Raw genomic sequence first — 13,114 nt, 5'->3', positions numbered from 1 at the left:
ACTCGGAAAAAAAGTGTAAACAAAATAACAGAAAGGAAATTAAATAAAATAAAACAAACGGAGGAGGTTTATTATTGTCTGCGGAGAAAGCCAATTAAAATTTACATTAAAGATTAAATACAGGCTGATGAAAACTTGATCAAGCATGGTGAACCTTATAACATGTATTTTATTAATTATACTTTTATATTTAATATAAACATTAATCATGTGAGCCAGTCAGTACTCAAGGTAATTTTTTTTTTATGTGTAAACAGCTTAAACACTATTTTTTGGTGAAAGTAAAACGGGTTATCTATTGCATAATAAAATATTATATTTTATTATATTTTTACAATACTAATAACTCATTGGTAAAATGGTAACTATTGTTTGTTTCCTGTATGGTTATTATGGTAATTATTTGACGAAACCATTTTTTACTATTATAACGTAATTTCATTCGATTGCATGCAATTACTACAACCATACATTTTCTGGGAGGAGCACATACAAAATATACCGATATAGCATTATTTTGCTTGAACTTGTGAGTCCCACTCCACTCGAAGTACAATATAAACGATAGTATATTATGGTAGAGGTACAAGAAAAATAAGAACGCAATTAGTCTATTTTCAATGCATTAAGTAATATATAATCCGAGATGGTCGTTGCGAGTTCGCATTATACACGGTGCAGTGATCGAACATAAATACCTGGTAAGTTGACGATATCAATGTGTAAGTATGGATGAACAAATGAACTAAGCACTATGATATTACGTTATATTACTCCCTCCCATTCTTCACAACAGACTGCTATTTTTGTCAACCTCATTTCAAAATAAATTATAGCAAACACGACACGTTTTGTCGAACTGTTGAAATTTGAAAATATTTGGTCGTAATTCTTGTCAGAATTATAGTTAAGTATCCTTGCATTTTATTTGTAAATAGATCATAGAACACAGACCACATATTATGCATTTTTATGTTAAATATTTTATTTTACAATTTGATCTTCGCAAAGCATAAAAATACGTGCATGTATTTGTCAATCAATAAGCTCAATCGATGAATTCAAACTAACACAAGTTCACCGACATTATATTAAGTTTTTCTTTTCAACATGATAATGCTTTATGGATTGTTGATTTTTGCAGGCCATTGTTCTTAGATGATCAAACAATAAATCGATATAGAGAATATAAGTCGGCCAATCAGTTAATCAGAATAGCACCGACAAACCTAGCACAGTTTCCCCTAGATATAATGTCAGCGCAGGCGTAACTGTTTTCTGCCAAAATGACCCTCGCCCGTTCTCACTATGGCTGTTTTTCGTTAAAGGTTATATTCCCATTTCCGCCAAAAAAAATTAACAAATTATTTAAGATAGTTTTTGAAAATCCTTATTATACAGTTGTATCACGCGTTAATTATTAATTTATTATTTTTATTTAAAAAATCAAACATAAATTACAGATTATCTAAATATTATACGAGTAGTTTGTTGTTTCTTTAGTTTTCTATTAAAATATAAGTACCCAGAAAAGAGTGAAAAATCGTAAAATATACAAGTTAGTTGTAAACATATTAAGGTATTAAATAATAAACAATGTGAATACGTCCACGAGTAAAAATTTGAAAAATCAAAGGTATGTATAGTTACACTAAATTACGCAATATGAACAATACTTTAATTAAGTATAGACAGTAATACACTATACAGTTAAAAAAAATGTATGGGCTTAGTGGCATACGTAGGATTTTTACAATGCACTTCGCCAGGCTTGGAAATAAATAATTATTCAGTTGCCACAGACTTATTGGCTTGAAAAATAAAATGGTTGCTTTTTTTTATTTCTTACTTAAATTAAGCATAAAATAAACAAAAATTTATATGAAAAAACGCTTGCTAAGTCAAAGATTGGCATGTAAATTTTCTTGACTTTCAATTTTTAGAAGTGTATTAATTGTATGCAATATGCATATTATATAATGTATTTCATTTTCATTTTAATTTAGTGAGATAAATCTCTGAAACTGGAGAGCGGATTTTGTTGTTTTGCAGGAGTCTTGTTAGACTCACATTGGCTAGGAGAAGTGCAGTGAAGATTTTCAGAAATTTATATTTTATAATTAATTCACTACAGAGCTTCAAAAAAAATTAAAACACATTTTATTGGGAGTTTATTTTTTTATGTTTTTCAGCTTTATAGCTTTGTAGTGAGTTAACGATTGAAGATAAAGTTCTGAAAATCTTCACAGCACTTCTCCTAGACAATGTGAATTTAACAAGATCTCAAATAACAAAATCCGTTTTCCAGTTTCGGTAATCTACCACGCTAAATGAAAATCTAGCAAAAAATGAATATTTTTTTAACTGTAAATAATTAAATAATTTTTTTTGAAAATTTTCAATCACACATTTTGTATATGCTTGATAATCCCTTTTTAGTGATTGATCAACCAATTTTTCAGTTATAACAGTTTTGGAGAAAAGTTAAAAAATAGAAATTTTTGAGACTGTTCACGCCGACGTTTTTGACGTTTTTCAAATCGTTATACCGCTTGGGTGTGATATCGGATCTCTCTTATTAATATTTTATGTTAAAGTTAGCTTAATTATCTACCTACTCATAACAACTGATAGTTACATTTTTATTATTTTTCTATTTAACACAAATTCTTGAAGTAAAAATCAAGAAAGTAAAATATATTTATATAAGGCTAAATATAAAACAATCGCCACTATCAGAATGTTGGCTAGCTTAACAATGTTTGGATTCTTGGTAACATCAGTTCAGTTGTAATCATAGATTACTAGGATTACCTATACCTATCTATGGACTATGATCGTAATCACAGAGTACACAGACTAATGCTTAACTGGACATTGTAAGAACAGCAATTAACCGGCGAAATTCCGCGTCCGCCGGTAATAAAATTTGTTATTACTTTATCAGCCGGTTAGCCTGGTTAGCGTTAACCGACACTTGACCGCCGACCGGACATTGTAAGAATGGTCCTAAGCTATATAGGTAATATAATAATATCTTAGTCTGTGATTATAATAAATGGGTAAATACCAGTTTTGAGATACTATATTAAACGGTGAGTAGATTTAAAAACAAAAATAATAATACAGGCAATGGGGGGGGGGCTTCAGTTGGTTAGCCCCCCCCCCCTCTGCGTACACTACTGATGAGCTTGAACTGGTTTAATACCGAAAAAACTATAAAGTGCCAAGAACAATATCGAAATCGAAATAAAAAAAAATCAATACCAGTTATAATTGAAAACGAAATTAAAATTGGAAAAAATCGATACTGCAGTTATTATTTGAAGATTTGAATCAAATATTGAAATCGGAAAAAATAAATACTGATAATCGAAATCACCATCTTGTTTTTCCATAAGAAAATTATACGCCACTGGGTTATACTATAATTAGAGGAATGAAAATAATGAAATATAAGCAAATGTGTAGGTAAATTTTTTTAAGTTTGTAACTAGTGTATAATGCGCAATTAGCCTGAGAAATAAATCTAAGACTTATAGGAAATATCTAAGTGGATTACGAATGTAGGTAAAAATGTCATAGGATCAATTGGATCAAATATATATAGTAAAAAATGTTCTGAAAAAATGTCTAGAGTAAAATTAAAATAAACCATGGCAAACTCTTTGTTGAGAATTAAAAATAAGATAAGTATACAAATTAAATATATTATTAAATTATTTAAAAAAAATTAGATTTTACAAATATCTATTCTATTTTACAAATAGAATTTATATAAACATATATTATATCATCTTTTAACTAATTAAAGTTTATAAACATCAATAATAAACATTTAAAAAAAAATGTTCAATACTTCTTTCATTATTGTTAAAATCCTCACATTTTTTTATTTTTCTTACATATTAATATATATCTTTTTTTTTGCTGGAGGTTGTCCAATATCTCTGCCCTCTGCTCAATTTTAATTTCATAGATTCCTAATTCTAATCACATTTTTCTATGAATAACCATATACTTGGGTCTTGGACCCATAGGCGGAGATTGGGGGGGCTTAGCCCAACCCCAAAAGATCGAAAGTCCCCCCTCAAAATTATTGAACATTTTTAAAAGTCATGTGGGCGGCCGGACGTCGGACTTATTTTACAACAATTGCTAAAATCTTGGAACTTTACAAAATATATTTTTTCTCGAAATTTAATCAATATAATAATTATTACAACATATAGGTACCTACTATAGTCGCGATAGTACGGATTGAAAAATTTAATAACTCTTCAATATTATATTATATTGAAAAAAATATCAATATCTGTATTGAGAACGTTATTAATATATTTACTAATCAAAATAGGTTTATTATTCTAAAATAATAAAATATTTATTGTATTATAAATAAATGATTTTAAAGTACATATGTAGTTAGTAATGCGTATTTAGTAGGCTTTCTTTTTAGTTAGTAATTATTAGTTGGTTATTTAGTAGTTAACTCGTATTAGAGGTAATCGCAATTAACATTATTTTGCTATCTGGGATACAGTGAAGCGGTTATAAGACTCACATTGGGACTGGCACAAAGTGAGTCTTAAAATCGAATGAATCTTATAGGCGAAGTGGAAAAAAAAATTGAATTACATATTTATGAATTTTATTTTACTATATATTTTGCTTTAATTTTAATTTACTTTAATCCATATAATATTACATATTGCATATCTAATATTGAATAAATTTTAAAATTCTGATAAAAAAAATTAAATTATAATACATATACAATTTATACATATTATAAAAATTATTATATATTAATAAAAAAATATAATAAAAGATGTATGATGTATTTATTATTTATGAAAAATATTTGTAATTTTGGTTTGTTTTGAGTATTAATATTTCGAAAATATATTTCTCGTAGGTACTCATATTACAATAACGATAATTGCAAAAAATGTGAAATGCGATAAAATTTGATGTAAATACACACATTAAAAAGCATGAATTGAAACCAGAAATAACCCAAAAAATATGTAATTTTTAAAAACCAATTTATTTCTAAATTTTAACCAAAAATGTTTATTTTTTTTATGAAATTTGAGTCTTATAATCGAATTTTTTATAATGTATTTGGATATATCCGGGTCGTTTTAGACGATTTTGAGCCTAAGCCTAATAATCGACTGAACCTTGTATCCGTGAGTCTTAAAACGGCGTCCCCTGTATATATTGATATTAGTGAAGGGGTGTGGGGGCAAAGCCCCCACGGCTTATTTTATAAAGAAAGATTTAAGCCCCACTAAAATTCAATCAAATCTCCGTCTATTGTCTTGGGTGTGAATGATTAGCTAATTTAGAAAATTTGTGATTCTATCATTTAGTTTGGTTGTTAGTGCGCTATCATTTATTATAACTTGCGTACATTCCAAACTGAAGTAGGAAATGCAGCAGGGGTTCTTCTAATAATATTACTTCTAGTATTATTATTTAAAATTCTTCCCCCTCATATGTTACTATGTTAGTTGAATCAAAATATTCTCCATCAACTCATTATTGCTTCTTGTGATATATTAGATTATAAATTAATTAATCTTCTTGGTACGGCAACTTTCAACCTATAACATTCGACAAAATGTACTAAAAAATTTGTTTTCCCTCCAATGCTCAATACTTAAAGATAAGATTTTTCTATTTGTTGACAGTTGACTCAAGGGCGTATTTGAATTGAGACTATGGGGGGGTAAAACTAATTTTTCTTCTATACAAACTAAAAATAATTTAGAGTTGATTACCTAAATAAGCATACAATTCTTATTATATTTAGTATGATATCATTACGATTTACGATCTTAATCAAACGGAAAATTTTTTAAATAAATTATTAATTAATGTATTATATAGAAAAAATATGAGTGATGAGGAGTGAGGAGGCGAATGCCCCTTTCGACCCCCTCAAATACGACATTGTGTTGACTGACGCAAATTATAGAAACATCCTTGGATTTTATTATGGTGTCCTAAAATATTTTTAGCCGCATTAATGACAATTTTTTAAAAATCCATATTTAAAGCACTAAGACATAGACTTAAATTTATGATAACGCATTTTTCTAATATTATATTAAAAACATTTTTTTATATATATTGCCTCCTGTTTTGTAACAAACAAAAAAAAGCTGTAATAAAAATGGTTCGGGCCTTTATACGTGAATTAAATACAATTGTTGGAAAAAATTTTGTTGCTTTATTTTAGTAATAATATTACACTTCGTATTTAATCAATTTAAACAAATAATTATAATAATAATTAAACACATTTTACAAGCATCTAAAATTTTAATGTTTATGAAATCAAAAATGTAGGCGTAAAATAACGATTTAGTATTAAATGATTTTTGATTTTTCGTATTATTAAAAAAATACCTATATTAGCCGTAGAATGTAGACATTTATAACTTTTAAAAAATACTCCGAATAATACTACAATCAAAATATGTAAGTTATCATTTAAAACAGTAAAAACTTTAAAAATAACGTTTAAAAAAAGGGAGGTGGGCAAGTGGGTATCGCTCTGCTGTATAGTAGAGATGGAGAGTAGGTCACTATATAATGGAAGTGTTAAATTTGAATGCAATAACAGGTATCATTGTACACGAAAAACGATTCTGAATGGAGGTGATTTGTTAGTCTATGATAATTATAGTAGGATATATTATATTATTACATATTTAAATTGTAATAAATCGTTATTTTACTCGATTTCGTAAAAAAATAAATTTCTACGCTCATAAAATTTTTCTATATTGACGCTGGAATTTTTTTTACAGTTATTTGAAGAAAAAGTTATGAATTTTCAACTTCAAAATTCCTTGCAAATTTTCGCGATGTTGACATATTTTGTAAACATTTAAACTTTTGATGCTTATAAACAAAAATTGAGACTAGCGATTTTTGATTTTTTTTTACTACAATAAGAAAAACTTATAATAAACCTTCTATTAAATTTTAAAGATTTTTTGGAAAGCAAAATTTTTTTTTTTAAATTTCAATGGTTTATAAATAGTTTAAAAAAATTCTAACCTATTTTGAAAATTTAATCGTAAACAGATAACGTTAATATAAACATTTTGTAAAAATTTCAAGTATTTATAATGATTTGTTTTTGAGTTATTGCAAAATCAAAAAATAAATTTTGTCGAAGTGGTTGTGCGTAAAAAATTCCGTTTACCGTTACTTTTTCAGGGTTTTTCCTGACGCTTTTGAAAACTACAGGACATTTTTTACTTTTGAGTTTTTGGCCCTTCAAAGTACCAACTAGATTTATTTTCCTTTTCAATGAGGAGCTGGAGTTAAAAATCAAAGCACTATTACTACTCCAAAACGTGATGACACACACACACACACACACACACACAAAAATAAATAATAAAAAAAAACACATATCATAGTAAAATCAACATTCATCACTCCTTTCAGAATCTAATACATATTAAAAAATATATAAATATTGATATTGAAACTTTTTTTATTGTTTTATAATGAACCTATATAAAATATCATATTTAAATATTTTACAAGTCTTTTTTGAAGCGAAATCTTTGATAATTTCTTCATAATTAATCTTTTTTTGCAATTTTATTTTCTATAGATATTATAAATAAGTTATTAAATTAATTTTAGTTTACTAAAGCTTTGTTGACAATACAGCATAAGTAACCAGTTGGTTACGTTTAGCTGTTTGGCTTATAGGAAAGTTCAAGTTTCTTGTTTGACCATAACAGGTTTTAGAAATACATTTATTTATCTATTATACCTTGAAATACCCAACCTAATATAGATACTCGTAAAATTCTTAGTATGGATAATATCATTATACCTACATAATATTATAGGTACTCACTACCATATCCATACATTTTACTTCAGAAGTAAACAATTTTAAGTTCATAAAAAAAGTTATCAAACAATTAAAATGTTTTTAAATGATTAGATACCTACCTAAGTAATATAACAATAACATAATAGTAAATAGAAAAATAATAACACCTTACATATATTGGTAAGTATAGTAAGTCATTTATTTATTATTTTAAAATACCTGCACGGTGAGTAGGTGCTAACTGTACTCGAGTATTTTATAATGCTATACAATATACATTGATAAACACATGAATAATGTAACTCTAGATAAGAAAAATTAAATTGAAAATACAATTTTTCTACTTTTTTTTTTTTTAAGAAAACTTTAAAATACAATTCTAAATGAAAAATAGATTTTTTCATTGCGCTCAGTGTATTGAAAAATATTATCCACGGTTTTTTTAGTACTATTGACAGCATTATCTATGCAAGGTATCATTGTATCTATATTAATATTGTATTATGAAATCAACCATTAAAAAATATATATTAGATAGGTAATACAATTAATATTAAATAAAAACATAAAAATTTCTCTTTATCATAATATCATTATGAAAATCATACACTAGAACACTAACATCTGAAGATTGAACTATATAATTATTATAATATAATTCAATCGTTCTACACAATTATATTCACTAATATTATATTTTGCCTTCGACAACTTTACTTACCTACTGTTGTAATGGTTTAATGATTTAAATGTAATGGATATTATGATAGCACCGTGCCAACTCGTGATAGCACAGATATTATGCACGATAGACGTAAAATGTAAACAGTAAATATTAACTTTCTGTGATAACTGATAAAGTGATGACGAGATTCTCGTTACGAGACGGCCGAGACGCGTAGTTAGTACGCGATTGCGTACTTTTTTTTTTTATTTAATATTTATCGCTTAATTGTAACGATGATTTGAATAAACTTTGATCTCCGAGTTTGAAACAAAACGGTAATTACCGGTCGCCGGCATTATCTATCGTCATGTGTATATATATATATTTATGTGTGTGTTCGTAAATATTATTTCAAATGTCCGAGACACGGTATTTCACAGAAATCGTATTCGTACGGGGACTGGATGTGGTTTGAAACAAGTGAAATAATAATTGTCATTCTATTAATCAACTTGCAACAACAATGGCGAAAGCCATAATGAACGACGAATGGAGAACTTTGTATTTGGCTCGAGCACTATATGATGCAGTCGAGGATTGTAATATTCAGTAAGTACTGTTTGTTTAAAAATAATAAAATTCTTTTGAAAAATTTGAATTTGACTAATGTGTGTATGTAATTAAATTGTATTATATCAACGTCTCCATTGTCAAATTGCATAGACCTTTGATTGTGCAACATTTGGTTTATATTAACTTAATAAACTGTTCAACTACAGACTTCTATGTACATATTTGTGGAATGTGGTATTTATCATTTAAATTATTATTATTGTTTAGGCAAGTCAATACTTTGTTATCTCAGAATAAAGCCAATCCTAATATCCTGATTCCGGAAGAAGGGATGACAGCATTTCATTTAGCTGCAGGGCATGAAAACTTGGCATTCGGAAAAGTAGCGACCTCATTATTTTTACATAATGGTGGTGATCCTAATGTACTTTGTGAAGGAAATCGCACAGTTCTTCATATTGCTGTTGCATGGAATCGTTCACAGGTTGTTGGAATTTTGCTCAAAAGTCCTTACATTATACCCAATCCGTACATAAAAGATGAAGACAATCTCAATGTATTTAATTATGCTGTGAAATTTAGTGCATGGGAATCACTTGCAACTCTCCAATCTTATATGAAACGTTCAAACTACACGAGTAAGTACAAAATATGGTTTTTGCATAGCTTATGAGATTAAATAGTTATAAATAATTGAGACCACATTTTATGATGTTTAATATTAATTGTTGTATTAAAAAGTGTCCATTCCTATGTTTTTATACGGAAAAATCATGATTATTTAATTATTATTGAAATCATGTTTTTTCCTTAGGTAATTTAAAGAAACAAATCTTCAATATAATGCAATCAAAACATATTAAAGAAGAATATAATCCTACAAAAGCACAGAATACTGAAACATCGATTGGTGCTGAATCAACAATTGATAAGTCTAATAAACTACATACAAGCAGTGGATATCTTAATAGTGGTGAAAGTCTAAATAGCATTTCCAAATCGACAACATTTGATTCAGTTAGTCAAAAAAATAATAATATCGATGAATGCATATTAACTTCAACAGCTTATTCTTTTGACGATATTTTAAATAAAAATGTTTCATCAGACCATCATTTTACTCGATTACACAAAAATGGCATTCCATCAAAAATGTATTATGACGGATCTATGTTGAGTTCGATCAAATGTGTATCAGATGAATTTGAAAGCATAGAAAACATTAGTTTTCCATCTAGTAATTTACTTAGCGATTCTGAATTATTTGAACTTGGTGATGTTGAATTAGAAGAAAAAAATATTTTTAGCCAGACAGAAAGTTCATCTTTTAGTGACAGCGACTTGATGTCAGATATATCTGGATTATCTAGTTGTTTGAGTTCTGATGATTTTTATACATGTCCAGATACAAATTCTGAACGACTAATTCTTAATAGTGTTACTTGTAATACTGACATTGAATTAGAAGATATTACAAAAAGCTTATCAATGACAAGTGTTTATGATTCAATAAGGTACTATATTTATTATCTGTTATTATTTTTAGAGCTATGAATTTATAGGACACAGCGCACCTTTTTTAAAACTTATTATAAAAATCTGGCTTTTTTAACACAAAGTTTGTATTAGGGACTAACAATTCTAACAGTGTAATAAACATATTGATCTTACAATGATGAGTTACTCAGTTATTAATTAATTCTTATTGAAACCCAAAATATCTAGAAAACATAAGTACAATTTTTTTTATATACATTTATTTTTGAAGTTTATAATTTGACAAAATTTAGTTTAAACAAAGAATAATGGTGCTTGTTATTTTATTGTAATTCAAAAATATTAATAATTGGGGACTTGAAACTTTTATGTAAACATATTCATGTATTAGTATATTATACATTGTATGTTTTTAATTAATTATATTATTTAATCATTTTCTAAGGTTGTGTAATTACATTCATAGCTCTAATTATTATAAATTATTTTAGTGTTTCCATGAATTAATTTAAATAAATCTTTAATGATAATAATTAATATATTTTATTACCTTTATTGTGACTATTTTTAAGAAAATTTATAATAAATTCAATATTTTTTTTGTTTTTATTTTAAAATAATATTTATTTCTATTTTAGAAATTTATTTGTAGTAATGTTTTTTTTATAACACATTTAATATTGTTAATTTTGTATGTTATTAATTAATAATTTTTTTTTTTAGTAACTCAATTTCCAAAACATCAGCTGGATTAAATAATCTAGAAGTTTCAAATATTATTAATTCTTTAGGTATAGTTTATAAATATTGTTTTGACTTTATAATTTTTCGTTATTTTGTTAAAGTCTTATGTTAAATATTATTTTTTGATGATAATTTTATTGTTTTGCCTAGATGAGTGCAGCAGCAGTTTAATTGAAATTTCAGATTGTGATACAGATTATGTCCGTGAAAGTCTTAGGGAGTATGGCTATCCTCCAGGACCAATAGTACCTAGTACAAAACGAGTTTACGTAAGAAAACTTAATCAAATATTACACAGGGAAACAGAACAGAAGCATGATGATAAGCCTATTAATAATTCATCTGGTATATTTTTAATTGTTATTGCTTATTAATACATTTATACATATGTATTACTTATTCTTTTATTTTTTGAAAGGTTCATATAGTATGCAGTTAACTAAAGTTTTAACTCATGATAAGTATGATTCATGGAAAAAAACTATAAAAAGTTGGAGTGTTCTGGAAGATACCATTGTTTGCGCTAAGAGTGGTTCTTCATTTACATATTTATTATTAGATCCACGTATTACAAACAATCTACCTGCTCGAGCTGATCAAATGAATAATCCTATTGAAATATGGCAGACATTTATTAAATCAATATTTTACATTGGTAAAGGCACCAAGTCTAGACCCAACGATCATATGAATGAAGCATTTAAATTTTGGGTCGAAAACCAAAATCAAGATAAAAGCCGCAAAGTATGTAGCATTATAAACATTATTAAAAATTGTTTATTAAATATAATTATTATATATTGAATTTTAAATTAAAATAGACAGAATATATTTTGAGCCTATGGAAGGAAAAATTGGGAGTGGTTTGTGTACAAGCATTCCACCATTTGATGTTAAAAGAAGCACATATTCGAGAGGCAGCTATGATTGATGCTATTGGATTGGAGAAACTTACAAACGAGAAGCGTGGCACATACTATGATAACACAACTCGATGGTTGAATAGTGATCGATGTAAACTAGGTTGTCATCTTTTGTACCGTGCCATGCTTGTGTTTTTAGCTGATGGCGAACGCCAACTGCGACCAGCTGATTTGACTTAATTGTTGACATACTATTTTTACTATAGTATATTTTCAGTTTTTTTTAAAAATAATGACTATGATTTGATATCTAGATTTTTTTTTAAATATTAGTTGTATAGAAATTTGTATTTCTGAATCTTATACTTTTTATTGATGTATTTTTGTACCATAATAATATTATAACAATTATATTTTATACTTTTATTTAATTAACAATTGATATTGTGATAACTTAGTGTCTACAAACACTTATAATTTAATTAAATTATACTTCTGTATTTTTTTTTATTACAATACTGCATTTTTATTATGAAACTTAAGTTTTGTAAAATAAAAACATTTTTACTTGAATACTTTAGTCAGTTGATGTTATCATTACTCATTAGATGTCACTAGTTTATATACTACTATATCAGGTAAGTTCATATGGGCGTAGCTAACTTTAAATCATTAAAACTCAATTTTTTTTTTCAAAGTATTTATTTTTAATATTATTTTTAAATTATAACAATGTCAATTGTCTAGAGTTTTCGGAAAACCTGCTTAGAATTTTCTGTTGCGTTCCAGTGTGTGGTATAAGAAATATTATTTAGTTTGGAGTGCAAGGGAAGAGCTGCTCCACCCTAGCTACGCCCATGGGTAAGTTAATAATATATTGATGTGTGTCAATAT

The 13,114-nt window shown here is 26.9% G+C and overlaps 1 protein-coding gene across 1 annotated transcript; it reads left to right on the top strand.

Annotated features, from left to right (window-relative positions):
- Positions 1–8,730: 8,730 nt before the first annotated feature.
- Positions 8,731–12,793, top strand: LOC132928041 (uncharacterized). The gene is made up of 7 exons (XM_060992601.1): positions 8,731–9,152; positions 9,384–9,754; positions 9,931–10,630; positions 11,337–11,404; positions 11,508–11,702; positions 11,776–12,101; positions 12,179–12,793. Exons 1-7 carry the CDS (start codon positions 9,067–9,069, stop codon positions 12,458–12,460), a joined length of 2,028 nt encoding a protein of 675 aa, XP_060848584.1. The 5' UTR covers positions 8,731–9,066; the 3' UTR covers positions 12,461–12,793.
- The last annotated feature ends 321 nt before the right edge of the window (positions 12,794–13,114 follow it).

Source organism: Rhopalosiphum padi, chromosome 3 (genome assembly GCF_020882245.1).
Source record: "Rhopalosiphum padi isolate XX-2018 chromosome 3, ASM2088224v1, whole genome shotgun sequence".
Classification (NCBI taxonomy): Eukaryota; Metazoa; Arthropoda; class Insecta; order Hemiptera; family Aphididae; genus Rhopalosiphum; species Rhopalosiphum padi.
The sequence above is the reverse complement of the archived record's forward strand: the minus strand, read 5'-3'. Positions and strand labels throughout refer to the sequence as shown.